Source organism: Eubalaena glacialis, chromosome 1 (assembly GCF_028564815.1).
Source record: "Eubalaena glacialis isolate mEubGla1 chromosome 1, mEubGla1.1.hap2.+ XY, whole genome shotgun sequence".
In the NCBI taxonomy this organism is placed as follows: domain Eukaryota; kingdom Metazoa; phylum Chordata; class Mammalia; order Artiodactyla; family Balaenidae; genus Eubalaena; species Eubalaena glacialis.
Genome location: NC_083716.1, coordinates 166,831,360 through 166,851,295, shown reverse-complemented (window position 1 = coordinate 166,851,295; position 19,936 = coordinate 166,831,360). Strand labels below are relative to the sequence as shown.

Genomic DNA, 19,936 nt, shown 5'->3' with positions numbered 1-19,936 from the left:
CTTATAGTTTTCTGCATACAGGTCTTTTGTCTCCCTAGGTAGGTTTATTCCTAGGTATTTTATTCTTTTTGTTGCAATGGTAAATGGGAGTGTTTCCATAATTTCTCTTTCAGATTTTTCATCATTAGTGTATAGGAATGCAAGAGATTTCTGTGCATTAATTTTGTATCCTGCAACTTTACCATATTCATTAATTAGCTCTAGCAGTTTTCTGGTGGCAGTTTTAGGATTCTCTATGTATAGTATCATGTCATCTGCAAACAGTGACAGTTTTACTTCTTCTTTTCCAATTTGTATTCCTTTTATTTCTTTTTCTTCTCTGATTGCCGTGGCTAGGACTTCCAGAACTATGTTGAATAATAGTGGTGAGAGTGGACATCCTTGTCTCGTTCCTGATCTTAGAGGAAATGCTTTCAGTTTTTCACCGTTGAGAATGATGTTTGCTGTGGGTGTGTCATAGATGGCCTTTATTATGTTGAGGTAGGTTCCCTCTATGCCTACTTTCTGGAGAGTTTTTATCATAAATGGGTGTTGAATTTTGTCAAAAGCTTTTTCTGCATCTATTGAGATGATCATATGGTTTTTATTCTTCAATTTGTTAATATGGTGTATCACATTGATTGATTTGCGTATATTGAAGAATCCTTGCATCCCTGGGATAAATCCCACTTGATCGTGGTGTATGATCCTTTTAATGTGTTGTTGGATTCTGTTTGCTAGTATTTTGTTGAGGATTTTTGCATCTATATTCATCAGTGATATTGGTGTGTAATTTTCTTTTTTTGTAGTGTCTTTGTCTGGTTTTGGTATCAGGGTGATGGTGGCCTCATAGAATGAGTTTGGGAGTGTTCCTTCCTCTGCAATTTTTTGGAAGAGTTTGAGAAGGATAGGTGTTAGCTCTTCTCTAAATGTTTGATAGAATTCACCTGTGAAGCCATCTGGTCCTGGACTTTTGTTTGTTGGAAGATTTTTAATCACAGTTTCAATTTCATTACTTGTGATTGGTCTGTTCATATTTTCTGCTTCTTCCTGGTTCAGTCTTGGAAGGTTATACCTTTCTAAGAATTTGTCCATTTCTTCCAGGTTGTCCATTTTATTGGCATAAAGTTGCTTGTAGTAGTCTCTTAGGATGCTTTGTATTTCTGCGGTGTCTGTTGTAACTTCTCCTTTTTCATTTCTGATTTTATTGATTTGAGTCCTCTCCCTCTTTTTCTTGATGAGTCTGGCTAATGGCTTATCAATTTTGTTTATCTTCTCAAAGAACCAGCTTTTAGTTTTATTGATCTTTGCTATTGTTTTCTTTGTTTCTATTTCATTTATTTCTGCTCTGATCTTTATGATTTCTTTCCTTCTGCTAACTTTGGGTTTTGTTTGTTCTTCTTTCTCTAGTTTCTTTAGGTGTAAGGTTAGATTGTTTACTTGAGATTTTTCTTGTTTCTTTAGGTAGGCTTGTATAGCTATAAACTTCCCTCTTAGAACTGCTTTTGCAGCATCCCATAGGTTTTGGGTTGTTGTGTTTTCATTGTCATTTGTCTCTAGGTATTTTTTGATTTCCTCTTTGATTTCTTCAGTAATCTCTTGGTTATTTAGTAACGTATTGTTTAGCCTCCATGTGTTTGTGTTTTTTATGCTTTTTCCCCTGTAATTCATTTCTAATCTCATAGCGTTGTGGTCAGAAAAGATGCTTGATATGATTTCAATTTTCTTAGATTTACTGAGGCTTGATTTGTGACCCAAGGTGTGATCTATCCTGGAGAATGTTCCGTGCGCACTTGAGAAGAACGTGTAATCTGCTGTTTTTGGATGGAATGTCCTATAAATATCAATTAAATCTATCTGGTCTATTGTGTCATTTAAAGCTTCTGTTTCCTTATTTATTTTCATTTTGGATGATCTGTCCATTGGTGTAAGTGAGGTGTTAAAGTCCCCCACTATTATTGTGTTACTATCAATTTCCTCTTTTATAGCTGTTAGCAATTGCCTTATGTAATGAGGTGCTCCTATGTTGGGTGCATATATATTTATAATTGTTATATCTTCTTCTTGGATTGATCCCTTGATCATTATGTAGTGTCCTTCCTTGTCTCTTGTAACATTCTTTATTTTAAAGTCTATTTTATCTGATATGAGTATAGCTACTCCAGCTTTCTTTTGATTTCCATTTGCATGGAATATCTTTTTCCATCCCCTCACTTTCAGTCTGTATGTGTCCCTAGGTCTAAAGTGGGTCTCTTGTAGACAACATATATATGGGTCTTGTTTTTGTATCCATTCAGCAAGCCTGTGTCTTTTGGCTGGAGCATTTAATCCATTCACGTTAAAGGTAATTATCGATATGTATGTTCCTATGACCATTTTCTTAATTGTTTTGGGTTTGTTTTTGTAGGTCCTTTTCTTCTCTTGTGTTTCCCACTTAGAGAAGTTCCTTTAACATTTGTTGTAGAGCTGGTTTGGTGGTGCTGAATTCTCTTAGCTTTTGCTTGTCTGTAAAGCTTTTGATTTCTCCGTCAAATCTAAATGAGATCCTTGCCGGGTAGAGTAATCTTGGTTGTAGTTTCTTCCCTTTCATCACTTGAAGTATATCATGCCACTCCCTTCTGGCTTGTAGAGTTTCTGCTGACAAATCAGCTGTTAACCTTATGGGAGTTCCCTTGTATGTTATTTGTCGTTTTTCCCTTGCTGCTTTCAATAATTTTTCTTTGTCTTTAATTTTTGCCACTTTGATTACTATGTGTCTCGGCGTGCTTCTCCTTGGGTTTATCCTGTATGGGACTCTCTGCGCTTCCTGGACTTGGGTGGCTATTTCCTTTCCCATGTTAGGGAAGTTTTCGACTATAATCTCTTCAAATATTTTCTCGGGTCCTTTCTCTCTCTCTTCTCCTTCTGGGACCCCTATAATGCGAATGTTGTTGCGTTTAATGTTGTCCCAGAGGTCTCTTAGGCTGTCTTCATTTCTTTTCATTCTTTTTTCTTTAGTCTGTTCCGCAGCAGTGAATTCCACCATTCTGTCTTCCAGGTCACTTATCCGTTCTTCTGCCTCAGTTATTCTACTATTGATTCCTTCTAGTGTAGTTTTCATTTCAGTTATTGTATTGGTCATCTCTGTTTGTTTGTTCTTTAATTCTTCTAGGTCTTTGTTAATCATTTCTTGCATCTTCTCAATCTTCGCCTCCATTCTTATTCCAAGGTCCTGGATCATCTTCACTATCATTATTCTGAATTCTTTTTCTGGAAGGTTGCCTATCTCCACTTCATTTAGTTGTTTTTCTGGGGTTTTTTCTTGTTCCTTCATCTGGTATATAGCCCTCTGCCTTTTCATCTTGTCTATCTTTCTGTAAATGTGGTTTCTGTTCCACAGGCTGCAGGACTGTAGTTTTTCTTGCTTCTGCTGTCTGCCCTCTGGTGGTTGAGGCTATCTAAGAGGCTTGATGGGAGGCTCTGGAGGTGGGTAGAGCTGACTGTTGCTGTGGCGGTCAGAGCTCTGTAAAACTTTAATCCACTTGACTGTTGCTGGGTGGGGCTGGGTTCCCTCTCTGTTGGTTGTTTTGCCTGAGGCAACCCAACACTGGAGCCTACCCGGGCTCTTTGGTGGGGCTAATGGCAGACTCTGGGAGGGCTCACGCCAAGGAGTACTTCCCAGAACCTCTGCTGCCAGTGTCCTTGTCCCCACAGTGAAACAGAGGCAGCCCCCGCCTCTGCAGGAGACCCCCCCAACACCAGCAGTTATGTCTGGTTCAGTCTCCCCCAGGGTCACTGCTCCTTCCCCTGGGTCCCGATGCACACACTATTTTGTGTACGCCCTCCAAGAGTGGGTTCTCTGTTTCCCCCAGTCCTGTCGAAGTCCTGCAATCAATTCCCACTAGGCTTCAAAGTCTGATTCTCTATGAATTCCTCCTCCCGTTGCCGGACCCCCAGGTTGGGAAGCCTGACGTGGGGCTCAGAACTTTCACTCCAGTGGGTGGACTTCTGTGGTATAAGTGCTCGCCAGTCTGTGAGTCACCCACCCAGCAGTTATGGGATTTGATTTTACTCTGATTGCGCCCCTCCTACCGTCTCACTGTGGCTTCTCCTCTGTCCTTGGACGTGGGGTATCCTCCTTGGTGAAGTCCACTGTCTTCCTGTCGATGATTGTCCAGCAGCCAGTTGTGATTCTGGTGCTATCGCAAGAGGGAGTGAGAGCACGTCCTTCTACTCCGCCATCTTGGTTAATCCTCTCCGGTCTGGCTAAACTTTTGGGAGGTCTGACGTCTTCTGCCAGCGTTCAGTGGGTATTCTGTAGGAGCCCCCAATGATTTTTAACAATTTTGTCCCTCTGTGTATGCATTGCTAACACCCAAAACTTTTATATTTTTTCAACTAAATTCTTTCAATTTACCTAATTATTAGTAACTTTCAAAATAACTAGTCAGTAGCTTATGGACTTTTCCTTATTGTATTTTCTCTTAATACAGAACTAATTACATTCATTAGAGAAAATTTTTTAAAAGTTGAGGCAAGCAAAGAGAAGAAACTAAAAGCTTATCTAAGTTTCTAACACCAGAGATATCCTCTGGTAACATTTTTTACATTTCAGATATATGTATATTGTTCATAAAAACGAAAAAATACTCTACACTATCCATTGTTTTTCCAGTTTGTGAACCGGATCCAATATTATTCATTTTTTCTCTAAATGTCTACTAACCTTTTTCTATGTTTTAAGTCACTGTGTTAAATATTCTTAACAGCATATTTGTTATTACATGCATGGTATTATGATACATTGTTATAATTCATCCACACAAATTTAACCCATTTCCTGGTTTTGGACAAATATGTACGTATTATATATTTTGATATTTGTTTTAAAACCTTGGAATAAAAAACCTTGTCACCATACTTTGAGTAATCCCATGGTTAATCCTTTTAGATGAATTCCTAGAAATGGAGTTGCTGGCCAAAAGGCATGAAAAATTCTAAGGCTTTTGAGAGTATTGCCATATTGCCTTCCAGGAAAGTAGAAACAATTTATACTTTCACCAACAGGCTATCATTTGGTTCATCTTTTGGACTTGTTGGTCAAGGTATTGGCTATGGCTATCATGTGTGAATATCACTAGTGCCTTGTTCATATTCTCTTTCTCTCTCTTTTTCAGTATTTATATAGCATAGCTCTAACACTGTACTTATGTCAGTTTTGCCAACAGAATTGGCAAAAAGGTAAAAGATGAAATAGATAAAAGCCAGCATCAGAAGCCAGCATTCAGGAGACAGTGAGTGGCCTCACATGATTTTCTTTCTTTTCTTTTTTTTTAAATTGAAGTATAGTTGATGTACAATACTGTGTTAGTTTCAGGTATATAGCAAAGTGATTCAGTTATCCATATATATGCATATATCTATATTCTTTTTTTGATTCTTTTCCATTTTAAGTTATCACAAGATATCAAATATAGTTCCCTGTGCTGTATAGTAAATCCTTGTTGATTGTCTGTTTTATATATAGTAGTGTGTATCTGTTAATCCCATAGTCCTAATTTATCCCTCTCCCCACCTTCCCCTTTGGTAACCATAAGTTTGTTTTCTATGTCTCTCACATGATTTTCTTTAAAAAATATTTGAATAAACATATGCTTACATATATGACTTTTGCTTGGTGAATACAAGATAGAAGAAGGAGAGGGAAAGGAGCATAATAAACCATTGACATTTGCTTACTTGATGAAGTTACAGGAAGTTAAAACACTTTAATTAGCAGGTGGCATTTTTCTCTGAGAATGTATTCTCAGAACTTTTGGAAAGATTCAGGGCCTGGTCATGTCCAGTCTGAGGTTCTACATTTCTGGTCTGGGCTGATTGTATGTCAAGGGTGGTTAATAAGGGGAGAAGTTCTCAGAAACAGGAGCATAATTATTTGAACACTAATGTGTTCACTTAGTCACATTGGTTACATGACCCCCTCAAGCGATGTCCTTGGTCACTGCAACTCCCATTTTCTCTTGGCATATTCCAACATGGATTGTCCAACCTTACCTGGGAATTTGTATTTCTTCTTTGGAGGTAATAATTGCAGACTGTGATTTTATTTTTTTGTCATGTGTATTTCATAGCTTTCTCTTAAAATAAATACATCATTGAAAATACTTAATTACTTTATGATCATGAACTAAAAGCCACATTTGGTGATTGTTCAACCTACTCTGGGTTTGTTGTGGGAATGAAGTATATTTTAAATTCTCTTGACTACGGTGGAATACATTTTATCAAGGAAAAAAAAATGGGTCCAATTTCTGCAGGATATCCCAAAAACTAGTCTTAGATTTTTGCTTTTGCTTAATTAATAACTCAGTCTGTGTATTTACTGATATGTTATGTTTGTTTAAATGTCTTTGTGAAAAGTATATCTAAGAATAGTGGCCATAAATTTCTAGTTCAGCAGGCTTTATTGTTAGTATCACTGCAGCCCACAACTGCCTTCTTAATATAATTGCCTCAAATAGAAACTATACAGTGTAATGTTGCATAAGTATACATTTTTAATACTTCAGGAGACTGAAAAATCAGGGTTTTACAGGATGGAGTGAGAGTTATTTATGAGAGGTTTTTGTTTTTTGCTGGGTATGAAATCAAATTAATCTTGAGTAAATCAGATTGGAGAAAATGGAAACATAGCAGCTTGACAGATTTGTGTCCAGCACAATTGATATATGTTATTTTTAAACCTGGATGATACAGATAGAATTTGTTATTTAAATAATAAAATCTGTGTAACTATAAGCAAAGACAAGATTAAAATTTCTATAGACAGGATTGTCAAATTTTTACATGAGAGAAATTATAATGCCTACTTTATATATCAAATCAATAATTAATAACAAGTTTTTCCTACTCCTTATACCTTGAAGTCCAACTGTTGGTAAATATAATCCTTTGAGGAAACTGTATCATTAAAACTGAGACTATGGAGAACCAGTAATGTAGGAAATTATAATCACCACACTCACAGGCGTGTGTTTATTTCCAACACTAATGCCTATAAAAGAACATAAAGTTGAACATTGTTAATGTCTAAGAAATAACAAACTGAGAAAAAGAACCATCATTCTTCTATTCCAGTCTTACAGTTTCTTAATGATTACTGGTAGTTGGTTTGAGGTGATATTATAAGTGTTTTTATGTGGCAATTAAAATTTCAGAAGCCCTCATAATCGTTAATTAAGTTTTTCCTCATCGCATCCCAAAGAAGTAAGCCAGTTCTATTATTCTTGCTTTTGAACCTGGAAAATTGAGTAATAATATCCATATAAAGTAACTTTATTCACTTCAACTTTATTGCACCTAAAAATATTCTTGCTCCCCAAAAGTGAAGAATAAAATGGTACATGGAAGCAGATTTTGGCTCAATAGGATTTTTTTTTTAAATTAGAGCAAATAATGTGTTTGTGGATGATCTTGTCTTTACCGATTCTGTTCGTTTGAGTTTGAGCTGGTTTTGTTTGGTTTTCTTTTTTTTTGTCTTAAAAATGGCCTTTGGTGTTAAACACTTCTCTGTTCCCAGTCAGCTCAGGAGTGTCGCTGTAGATGTTGGTCGCTGGCCACACTGGATCTGCATCTCTTGAATCTCTACATCCTTCATAGTACTTTCCTTCCAAAGCAATATTAGGATGCTACATTTTAAAAAGTCATTTTTCTTCCATTCAGTTGTCAAATAGGATATCTTTAGCTGAAAGTAAGAGAATACCCAACCCAAGTCAAAGTAACATAAATAATAAAGCGATTTCTTGTTTCATTCGAAGCACAGAGGTAGAGAAGTCCAAGCACAGCAAGGCCTAGTTTTCTGCATTCTCTTGCCCTGCCTTCCTGCAGGTAGATGACTTTCTGCCAGACAACTAGAGCAGTTCCACACTGCCACACTCAGCAGCAGAAAGAGACCTTTTCTTCCTTGTGACTTGTTTTAAGAGCTAGGAAACCTTTGCCCCCAGAAGACTTCTCCTCCCATTTCGATGGCCTTTTGGGCCTTTTGTCCATGATTATATCAAACACTGGGAAGAGGAACGGAAAGCTTGAGAACAGATGTTTGTGAATGGCTTAAGATCAGTCAAGATTCACTCCCGGGGCTGGAATGGGGCTCACTTTCCCTGAAGTGGGGGGCCTATGCAGGAAGGTAAATCTTGAATAAAATGAGGATTATGGTGAGCAGGAGCAAGAGTAGAGGCAAAGTCTGCTACAATTACCTTTTCCTTACAGTTCTTGTGATGAATATAATTATTTACAACCTAGCATATGGGATGGCTGAACCATTACATTTTACTTTTAACAAGCTGTTTTATTTTGATCATATTATTTCTAAACTTCCACTAGGAATTATACTGCCTCTTAAAACTAGTGGTGGATGGATGTGGGCACAAAAGATTGTTTAGGTGTATTGCCACCATCCCAGCTACTCCATCTCCAAAAAATACACATTCTAAGTAAAAAATTCAGCTTTCCATGCGAACTACTTTTAAACAGTATCTAAGTAAAAACAGATACAAAAAACAGATACAGAGTGCTTGTTATGAAAATAACAATTGCAGCTTCCAAGTAAATCACTTAGCCTCTTCTTCTGACCTGATTCTCATTCCTAAACTCTCCTATAAGAAATTCTGGAGGGTCATATTTTCACTTTCCTGTCACCCCTCAGAAGAAGGCAGCTTTGGATGCTGGTGCAAGTTCTGGCTTTAACTTCTGGACCACTTTTGTTGTTGTTGTTGATTCTTCAATTCAGTGGATTTTGACCATACTCCTAAGAGCCCACTTTATTCTGGCTGTCAACTCCCACCTGAGTAGGTAAACTGGGCAGAGCCTGGGGAGCCAGGAGAGTGAGGACTGCTAAATGGGAATGGATCTCCTGGAAGACAATGTACATACCCAAACAACATCTAAGGAGCCGATTCTGTTGGTCAGAAATGAGTCTGCGGCCAGAGGGCCCTCTGTAAACCAGGCTGAAAATCAAAGATTTGTGTTTGGACAATAGGCCTGGGGTGGGGTGGTGAATAGCTGGGGAGACAGTTTCAGGAACCAGGCTGATTAGATTCAGTGTTTGGATGGGTCTGATTTGGAAAGACAACTTTGAAAAGTGGTGTCAAGTTGTATTTTCTAGAGGGTCAGACCCAATGCTGCCAAACAAGCAGATTGTGTCAGAGCCATCTATTATCCACGTTATTCCACCAGTGGCTCACTCCCCTGACAGCATTACACTTGAAGAGACAAGAGTTTTTCTTCAGTCCAGATTCACTATGGCCATTTGCCAGTCAAGGCAGTCATCAGATGCTGGTAACTGCATCGGCTAGCGTCAGGAGGCCCTAATTACCATTTTGCTGGAAAGCCCCCTTCACTCTGAGAAAATACAAGACAACTTCAGCCAGTTTGAATACACAGTGTTTAGTCTCATAGACTTGTCCCTGCTGTTAAGGTACCTGTTGCCCTACGTGGCCTGTTTGCCATCTCGCTGGCTGCCCCCACCCCGCTAAATGTCTTTTGATGTCACGGAACCAGAACCCTGGGGAAGTGGTTTAACACGATTATGAAGAAAACTGGTAGTTAAGTTGATTGTGAGTCAGGCTAGGATTTTTGTAACGATTCAAACAGGTAGAATTAGGGAGACAGTTGGCCTTGGTCTCGTTGAATTCTCACAGCCCTGTCGTCCTCCTTTTCTGAGTTACCTGTTTTGTCTCATATCCTGGGAAATCACGATGAAATGATATTGGTGGACCTCAATTGGCAGTGGGGGATGGAGGGTAAGGACTGAGCAATAAATATCTCACCCTCCTGCAGGCTGAAATTTCCTGAAACATATTAAATTAGAAAATTTGGTTGGACAGAAAAATGGAAATTGCAGAGACCTACCAAAGATCTTGTCTGAAGGTATTTTTTTAATGTACAAAATTTTAGGATAATTTGCTATTTTATATAGATTTTTTTTCTACAATGAAAAGATGAAGGTTAGAAAAGATAAATGTCCAGATTTGAATTTAGAAATTCAGATATGTTAAATTTGATTTTATTTTAGATGCTAAGTAGGAAATGGCTACTTTTTTATTGTGAAGAGGCTATCATGTTTGAATATTCATCTTTGATTTTTACTACCCAGAAGACTCAGTATATATGTATAGTGGTGGGAGTTTTCTCCCTCACAGACAGCATCCTAATGGAGATGCATGACTCTGCCAATAGTGTTGCTGATGTGAGTATTTGCTTCAAAATTTAAGCCAGCAGCTCTGGAAATTGCTATAAGTACTCTAAAATAATAATATTGTGAGTATTTATATTATCATTTCTTTTTTTTAAGTTTTTTTAAAATATAATTTTATTTATTTTTATTTTTGGCTGCATTGGGTCTTCATTGTTGTGCGCAGGCTTCTCTCTAGTTACGGTGAGCGGCGGCTACTCTTTGTTGTGGTGCGCGGGCTTCTCATTGCAGTGGCTTCTCTTGTTGAGGAGCACTGCCTTCTAGGAGCACGGGCCTCAGTAGTAGTGGCACGTGGGCTCAGTAGTTGTGGCTCGTGGGCTCTAGAGCGCAGGCTCAGTAGTTGTGGCGCATGGGCTTAGTTGCTCCATGGCATGTGGGATCTTCCCAGACCAGGGCTTGAACCTGTGTCCCCTGTATTGGCAGGCAGATTCTCAACCACTGCGCCACCATGGAAGCCCTATCATTTCTTATAAGCATGTTTTTCATTTTTATCCTGCATCTACTAGAAAAATGACTTACAATTTGTGTAATTGTGGTAATTGGAAAAAGCTGTTGAGATGTGAGGTTTCCAAAATCAATAGGAGCAAAACGGATATGATCATTGTTCATAGCATACTTGGTTTGAAATATCTAGTTTTAATGTTATATTATCTTCATATGTTTAAGTGGTTTTAATGTTGTCACTAAAATGGCACCTAATTAATACATTCATGCAATGTATAAAAATGTACTGAGTGCCACAAATTCTTCTGCTGCTATATTTATTTATAGCAATGCACACTGCTTAATGTGTGCTTTTATTTAAAAACCATTTTTGTAAATGTTTGCTATTTGCACTTTCTCTTTGAGGATAGCCACAATCTTACACCACAATTCAGTATGAGAGATCATCAAAACAATTAGCTTAGAAGTACCTCTCCATTTGCCAAAGGATTTAAATAATTTTTGACAATTATGGGTAAGGTTGCTCATAGATTATCTTAGGTCAGTTCTGTAAAAGCAAATCTAAGACAGGGATTGTAAGAACATGTGATTTGTTGGGCAGTGCTCTCAGGAGAAGGATGGTAAGGGAAGCAGGATGGAGGAGGGGAAGATGTCTGTGGCAGAAGATCTCAGTGATAACAGGTTACAGTTTGCTCCCACAGTGAAACTCTGGAGCACGAATGGCATCACAGAGTTGGTTTCATCTTGAGGCAAGTGGGCTGGCCTTCTGTACCCCCATGTCAGCCAGTCGTTGGTTGGGGTTGGCTCTCAAAGGTTGTGGGAGAATAGCCTCCTGGGTGAGGCCCTTCCCATTTGGCCCAGGACAGTTCTTCAGAGGAGGAAGGTACATCTGTGAATTACCTGCATTTTGAAGATAGGAATTCTAGCTCATCAAGGTGATCTAGCCTGGCACCAACAGCATCCTTTATATAGATAAATGACAATTTAAAAGAACAGAGAGCTTATTGGACCTAGATTCTGTCGCTTCCTCCTCCCCAGCACATACACCCCTACACGTCTATCCTTGTAATCAAATAAAGATGGAAATTCAAACTGTATTCAAGTCCCTTTGATTACAGAAACAGTTTAAAAGCATTAATGAGGACATGGGCTCTGGGTCTATTCCTTTTTCTGATTGCTTGCCGTGTAGAAATGTGGCTAACTCTGCTATTAAAATGCATTTATGTTATCATGAATGAAATGAGTTCCTTGAGAGAGGACCTGAGATACTGTCCCTGAAGACTTGAGGGTGTTTTAAATGCCAAAACCACTCAGGCAAGCCTTTCTCCAGGCTTAATACTCCTATTTGAGATGCTTTATTTGCAGAAGCCTTTGGCTTAACTGATTCAGAGAGAACCCAAACACTCAATGTGTTCAATGAATGAAATCTCAAATTCTTTCTCTGCAATATATTATTATGTCATACAGAAGAAATGTAGAGTTTGCTTCTTCCTCATGGAACACTTCCAACCCACTTTTTCTTCCTATTATAGAGCTGCTAGAGAAGGTTATCTTCTTTGAAAAATAATTTTGTTTCTTTCTTGCTACTTATCAGTATCATGAAATACTTTACAGAAACTGGGTAAGTTGGATGAGGATGGTAGAATTCCCGTTAGTATCACTGATTTAAAGAGGTTTTTATTGTTTTAAATTGTCAAATATTTTTTCAAGGGCATAGAGGACATACTGTAAAAATTCTTTAAATTGCACAATTAACTTTAAAGTAGAAGGCCAATGATAGAAATAAACAATAGCAAGTCTCCATCTTGGATCAAAGAAATATTTGTTGCTAATAATATTCCCTCTGATTACATCTGTATTTGATTATTCCAACTTATTAAACAGGAATGATGATATGCAAATAAACTCAGAATAATAAAGAAACATTAATTCAGTCTAGAGTTCAAGCTGATATTGTAACCTTTTTACTTTGCATAGGGCTTTGCTAATACTTTCTATGGAGCACAAACCAGGCCAGTACCTAGGGAAGTTCTGAACTAAAAAAGGTATTTTGGAGCATGGTGGATATGCTATTGGGAAGGTGACTTGAAGGGATCCTGTTACAAATGATTTCTTTAGTGATCTGAAATTTAATGCCACTGGTTATCTTTTTACTACCAATATCTAGTCTTACCTCCACAAAGCAAGAAGTTGAGAGGGTAAAATAAAAGATAATTTTAGACTTACTTTTTTTTTTTTGGCTGCGTTGTGTCTTTGTTGCTGCTAGTGGGCTTTTCTCTAGTTGTGGTGAGGCGGGGGCTACTCTTCCTTGTGGTGCACAAGCTTCTCATTGTGGTGGCTTCTCTTGTTGCAGAGCACAGGCTCTAGGTGCACGGCTTCAGTAGTTGTGGCACGCGGGCTCAGTAGTTGCGGCTCACGGGCTCTAGAGCGCAGGCTCAGTAGTGGTGGTGCGTGGGCTTAGTTGCTCCACGGCATGTGGGATCTTCCTGGACCAGGGCTCGAAGCCGTGTCCCCTGCATTGGCAGGCAGATTCTTAACCACTGTGCCACAAGGGAAGTCCCTAGACTTACTTTTAAAGTCAACCTTAATATGTGCCTTCCTCAGGCCTTAGTTTCCTTTGTGTATTGTTTATTTGACTCTCTACATTTGTGTTTTCCTCCAGTCTAGAAATAGGAAATTTGTTGAATTAGCAAAATTCCTTTTTAATGTGTAGAGTTAATAATTTATTATTTCATTCATTGGTCATAATTTTTAAAATATTGTTATAGGCAAGATAGAATAAATATTTTTAAAATATTATGTCTCATTGTTAAACTTCTTCAAATTATGCCTGGAACTCATGACAAGACCAAATAAAGGATTGAAAGAACCCATTGTGTTATAATTTAGAACTTTTTCTATAGGAGACATTTAATTTGGCTAATGTATTTTTTTAAAAGTCTTTGTTTAATGTAATCATTATCATTCGCTAACAGCTTAAACAGTTTGAAGTCCCTCAAACTCCATGATTGCTTAAAGTGTTGTGACATTTTTATTTCTTCCAGAAACTTCCAATTAAGTGATGAAGACCACTGGTTTTACCAGGCTCTTGTGGATCAGTATCCTGGGGATCTCAGTGGCAGAAGGACTCTGTATCTGGACATGTTACAAAGACATTTTCCTCACAAATCGAGGCATGATTTGGTGAGTGCTGGACCCTATATGCTGGCAAGTTAAATTGTTTTAGTGGTTGATAATTATTGAGCAAAATATATATATACTTTAAATGGTGCTCTAAAATGATTTTTTTTTCTATACTCTAGAAAATAATAGGCTTATAGTTTGAAAGTCTACCATTTTTCGGGTCAGTGTGGTACATAAAAAGGTGGGAGATCCCTCTGGCCACATTCACTCTTCTGTGGCTTACTTGCCACAGAGAGCTTCACCATGGTCCCCTGGGTTGCTCTGCTAGTGTTGACCTCCAGGTGTCTGTACATTCACCTGCCCATCTCAGAGGTTCTGCCATCTCTGAGTCTTGCCTGAAAGTGGGGTGCGTGCTCCTGCATTCACACAGCCTACCACACCTCAGTCCTTCTAGTCGTGGGGAAGCCAACACTTGCCTTGGGAGCTGGTGCCTACCTACACCATCCCCACCACAACTCCACTTGATCCCCCTAGACGGGTCTAAACACAAATGCCCCAAATTCATAACTCAGAGTCCTGGCTGAAATTTCCCTGGGAAGTTATGGTTACATTCTTTAGTGGACAAGATCACATAGACAAGGAAACAGAAGTTACCATGTCACCAGTGAATTTCATAGTAACTCACTTTAAAACATATATGTAAACAAACATGCATAGACTCTTACCTTTTTTTTGTTTTAATAAATTTATTTATTTGTTTATTTTTGGCTACATTGGGTCTTCATTGCTGCGCACAGGCTTTTCTCCAGTTGCGTCGAGCTGGGGCTACTCTTCGTTGTGGCGCACAGGTTTCTCATTGCAGTGGCCTCTCTTGTTGTGGAGCACGGGCTCTAGGCATGCAGGCTTCAATAGTTGTGGCAGGTGGGCTCACTAGTTGTGGCTCGTGGGCTCCAGAGTGCAGGCTCAGCAGTTGTGGCACACGGGCTCAGCTGCTCCACGGCATGTGGAATCTTCCCGGACCAGGACTTGAACCAGTGTCGCCTGCATTGGCAGGCAGATTCCCAGCCACTGCGCCACCAGAGAAGTCTGACTCTTACCTTTTAAATAGGCCATGCTATAAAATATTATCACATACTCTGCGTTTTTGTAATTGTTTTAAATCAAGCAAGTAACAATACTAACGTGTATAGAATTTATCCTATGTCAGTCATGTGTAAACTCCTGTAATGCACATAACAGTGGGTGAGAGAAGTACTGTAGTTATCCTTACTTTTCAGGTGAAGAAACTGAAGCAAAGGCCACACAACTAGTATGACCAACCTCTCTTATCCTTTCCCACTCACCAACCCCCACCCAATTATTTGTTTTAATTCTGACCTTTATTTTATAGCAAATTCTTGTTGTGTAAAAAACATGTTACATAATAATTCATTCTGGATTTTACAAAACTCTTAATTTACTAAATTAGATCTTTCTTTTTATTCCCTATAGATTCTGTTTGCTTCTGTGACCAGCTGTCATTTTTAACTGTGTAGATTTTTATATTTGCCTACTATTAATATGATAAAGATTTTTGCATTTACTTCTTACTTTGGGATAATTAGTATGCATTTCTGCATGGTGTATACTTCCTTTCTTAATGTTTGCCAAGTTTTAAGCATATTCTTGGCTTAGGGGAATAAAGCTAAGAAGTTTACCAAACAGATTTTAGGAGCTGGTATTTGGTTTAAGTGAAGCCATAGCCCGTTTCATTATGTACTTAATTAACCATACCTAAATTATTTTTTTTAGGTAGGACCAACCTTATCCTGCTCGCTAGCTTCTTTTCTCACATCACTTAGGGGTTAAGTAATGTATCAATTTCAGAGATGTGGTCTATACTGGCAAAATAAAGAATTATTTAGATCACTGACTCTCAATTGCAGGAGACACACCTTTATATAAGGAGTATTTCAGAATCACCTACAGAGATTTTTTGAACTACTCAGGCTATCTCCCGTCCTGTTCTTTCCCTCAAGACTCAAATCTCCCAGGGTTGGGATTCACTGGCAGCAGGAACTATTGGTACCTATGTAAGAATATCATGTCCCTCAGGAGTGTGGGATGGGAAGGGCTACTGTCATTGCTATAAATACTTCCAGTTTAGATGTCCGAACATCTGATTGTTTCAGTAATCAAGGGCAAACTGAGTTTTCAGAATTATTGTGGCAATTTTTAATGTTTATTAGCATATGTCTAACTGAAGCACCTGGAGTCATTGTTAATACAGCAAAGCTGATTTAAAGATGGAGTATTTTTGAAATTATATGTAGGGGAAATCATATTTTCTGTTTATAGATTCATTGCTATATAGGGGTAGAAATTGTTTTAGGGCTGTCTGGCCTGACTCCATCCTGTATAAAACTTAAAAACATTTAATGACTGGTCCTCAGTCACCAGTTAGCCATGGGCTCAGAACTCTGGGACTGGTACTTGGTCCTGGTTGTTGTATTTACTATTAAGATGTTTGTCCCTCATTTTTCAAAATCATTGGTTATAATTCATTTTATTCACTTTTGTAACAATGACATAAAGTGTAGGCTCAGTTTCATAATAAGCGTTTACTACCTGTTATCTTTTCAGGTCGAACATGAAAAATATTGTGACCAATATCGCTTTGCTAAGGAGCAGCGAAGGATCCTGATATCAAGTTGGAGTAAGAATAAGAGAGACTTTATACAGAAGGCTGTGCTGACAGTGGCTGAGGCCTGTGCAACTCATGAAATGGAAAACATGTTGGTTAAGGACAGGAAAAAGCAACAGGAAGTGTGTGCTGATCTGCAAGCCAAGGTGAGACGCTTTGCAGAAGGTGCTTCAGTATTTGCCTGGGTATTCACTTAAGAATTCACTTTTCCCTTTTGTTCAATTCCAACCTAAAGTCCTGTTTCTCTAAAAAGCCTATTTTGAATACAATTGTTAGTTCAAACCATATGAAATTGAAATTCTTTTAGATCAAAAATTGTGAACAGTCAACAATTTCATACGGTTCAACCTGAAGTTACTATAACAGGAGGTGAGTATTGAAGTTTTGATTGAGGATGTCCAATACCAACCACAAATGCTGTACGTCAGAGTGAGGTGCTGGATGAAAATGCAGAATGTAATTATAAAGTAAATGTCTGACGCTGCTTCAGACTCATGGACCTCTCATTCACATTAAAGATGTTTTTTAAAAAAAGGGTCAAGTTATGAAGAGGAGGGAGGATTTGTGAAGAGATACATTGAGGAGAGCTTGATGGGCTGTGTGTGAGCACTCAGCAGAGTGAGAGGGGGAGCAGACAGGGTTTTCCTCCTGCTCAGACCCAGCGAGGGGCCTCCAGCATGGCTTGGAGAGTTGAGTGGGTAACCCCTGTAGTTGGAGGCTTGAGCACTGGTGTCTGACGCTCGCAGGGAAATATAGAGGAATTACGTTAGTGGCAGAACTGAAAACGAGAGTGGCTGCTGTGTCTGGTCCCGGGTGCATGAGTCCTGGAGGCCCCATGTAGATATGGCCTCTCTAGGAGCGTTGGAAGGGCCACCAAACATGAATTGTATCATGCCTTAAACTTATGAGTAAGGAAAATAATGATGCGGGGTGGTGCCAAATCCTTACTGCTAATGTGAGGTGAATTTTTGAGCGGGTAAAGGTTGCCCCTAAGGTGACCTGCTTACTTTGCAGGATGCCTGGGAGTTGTGATTTGGCAATCCCCCTCATGCTTAAAGAGTAGAATGGTCTGAACCATACAAACTGGAGAAGCTGAGACAGGACCCGGGAGCTAACTAATTCCCCGAGCAGGAGACTGGTCAGACCTCACAAAATTGCCAACAATATTATTACCCATGAAACTGTTGAACCTGGAGTTGGTAACTTTAGCCAGCTCTCTGAAACTTAGTAGTTCTGTAACTGCAGTATAATGCCAACTGCTTGTTAGTGGTTGAGAAATAAAGATACATGCGGCACACGCACACACACAGTTGTATTGAGGTGCAGCATACATACAGTGCCCAAATCTTAATTTACTGATAAATGACATGGTAAGATGATGATGGTGCAACAAGAAATTATATTCTCTTGATAGAAAAAATAAGCTGGTAGATGTTATATTATAGCAGTTAATAGCATATAGAAACAAATGTCTCCATTTTAAAACATTAGAGGAAAAATGCCTGCTCTGCATTCTTTTTTTTTTTTTAATATTTATTTATTAGGTTGTGCCAGGTCTTAGTTGTGGCAGGCGGGCTCCTTAGTTGCGGCATGCATGTGGGATCTAGTTCCCTGACCAGGGATTGAACCCGGGCCCCCTGCATTGGGAGTGCAGAGTCTTAACCACGGCACCACCAGGAAAGTCCCTGCATTTTTTTAAACAAAAATGTATTTCTTTTGACATTGCATAAGCTTAGGACCTAAAAGTAATAGAAGCTGCATCAAGCCCTATCTACCATGGGCTACAGAGCTAATGTGTGTTTCTTCTCCATCTGTGACTGATTAGGAACACTCAGTGACTCTAAAAAAAAAAAGGTGGGGGGTGGTCAGGGGCCACAACAAGTTCTTATATACTCCTAGTCTGTTTATACTCATTTTGCACACATTATCATTAGTCCTTAAACTATGCTGTAGGTGATATTTTCTTTTTATTGTATTACCTTGAGGTAAACATACATGCAGTAGAGCACACAGAACCTAAGTGTGCTATTGAATAAAGTTTTACAAATATATGCTGCCCATAGAAATACCATCAGGGTCAAGGTATAGAACCACTCAGAAGGCTCGCTCATGCCTTTTCTCAGTATATACTGGCCCCATCCGTGACCACTATTCTGAATTCATCACCATAGGTTAGTTTTGCTTATTGGTGAATTTCATATGAATCGAATCATACAGTATATACTCTTTTATACTTCTTTTACTCATCATATCTGTGAGTTTCGTCCTTGTTGCATGTTGCAATTATTTGTTCTTCTTTATAGCTGGGTAGTACTTCCTACGTATATATATATATACATGTACCACAATTTATTTGTATGTTCTCCTATTGATGGGAATTTGAGTTGCTTTCAGGTTTTTGCTGTTATGATAATGGTGCTATGAACATTCTTGAACATGTCTTATGGTGGACATAGGCCCTCATATCTCTTGGATAAGTACCTAGGAGTGGAATCGCTGCATCATAAGGCTCATGTGTGTTTCACTTTAGTAAATACTGCCAAATAGTTTTCCAAAGTGGTTATATAAATTTGCAGCCACTTTCAGTTGCTCCACATCCTCACCAACATTGATGTTGCCAGTCTTTCATTTCACCTAATCTGATGAATGTGTAGTGGCACCTCATGATTTTCATTTGCATTTAGAATAAAGATATTGAGCAGCTTTTCTTATGCATATTGGCCATTTGAATATTCTCTTTTGTGAAATGGCCACTTAGGTCCTTTGCCCATTTTTCTATTCCATCGTCTGCCTTTTTTTCTTACTCATTTGTATGTTCTTTATATATTCTGTATGCAGGTTCTATTTTTTTCTCCCAATCTGTAACTTGTCTCTTCACACTCTTAACATTGTTTTTTGATGAACAAACCTTCTTAATTTTAATGAAATTCTGTTTTTTTAAATTTTAAATGTCTTTGAGGTATAAGTTATATACTGTACAAATCACCCTTTTTAGTGTACAGTTCTGAGTTTTGACAAATGCCTGACACGTAACCTCCCCCACAGTCAGGATGTAGAACTGTTCCATCACTGTCAGCCATCCTTCATGCCTCTTTGTAGTCAACACCTCACCCACCTTCAGCCTTTGGCAACTACTGATCTCTGTCCCTATAGTTTGCCTATTCTAGAATGTCATATAAATGTAACCATTATAGTATGCTCTCTTTTGAGTCTGGCTTTTTTTGCTTAGCATAATGCCTTTGAAATCCAGCCGCTTTATTGTGTATGTCAATAGTTTGGTCGTTTTTATTGCTGTGTAGTATTCCATGATATGGGTTTATCACAGTTTATCCATTCACCAGTTGTCTTCAGTTTTTGGCAATTAGTGGTACTTTGCTTATGGTGGGAGCAGGCTTCAGGCTTTCCCTGTGAACCTGAGCCCAAGAGAGGAACTTGCTCCTCTTGCACCTTCCGCTGCAGTAGGTTCTTACTAGCCA

The 19,936-nt window shown here is 38.7% G+C and overlaps 1 protein-coding gene and 1 non-coding gene across 2 annotated transcripts in view; both read left to right on the top strand.

Annotated features, from left to right (window-relative positions):
* CCDC148 (coiled-coil domain containing 148) overlaps window positions 1–19,936 on the top strand; it is a 265,897-nt gene that overhangs the window by 109,643 nt on the left and 136,318 nt on the right. Inside the window, exons 9-10 of the mRNA XM_061184011.1 lie at window positions 13,699–13,837; window positions 16,400–16,606. Of these exons, the coding sequence (XP_061039994.1) occupies window positions 13,699–13,837; window positions 16,400–16,606 (346 nt within the window). The remainder of the gene's footprint in view (window positions 1–13,698; window positions 13,838–16,399; window positions 16,607–19,936) is intronic.
* Window positions 17,352–17,504, top strand: LOC133078786 (U12 minor spliceosomal RNA). Its single transcript, XR_009697935.1, has one exon. It is a non-coding gene; the product is annotated as a U12 minor spliceosomal RNA (small nuclear RNA).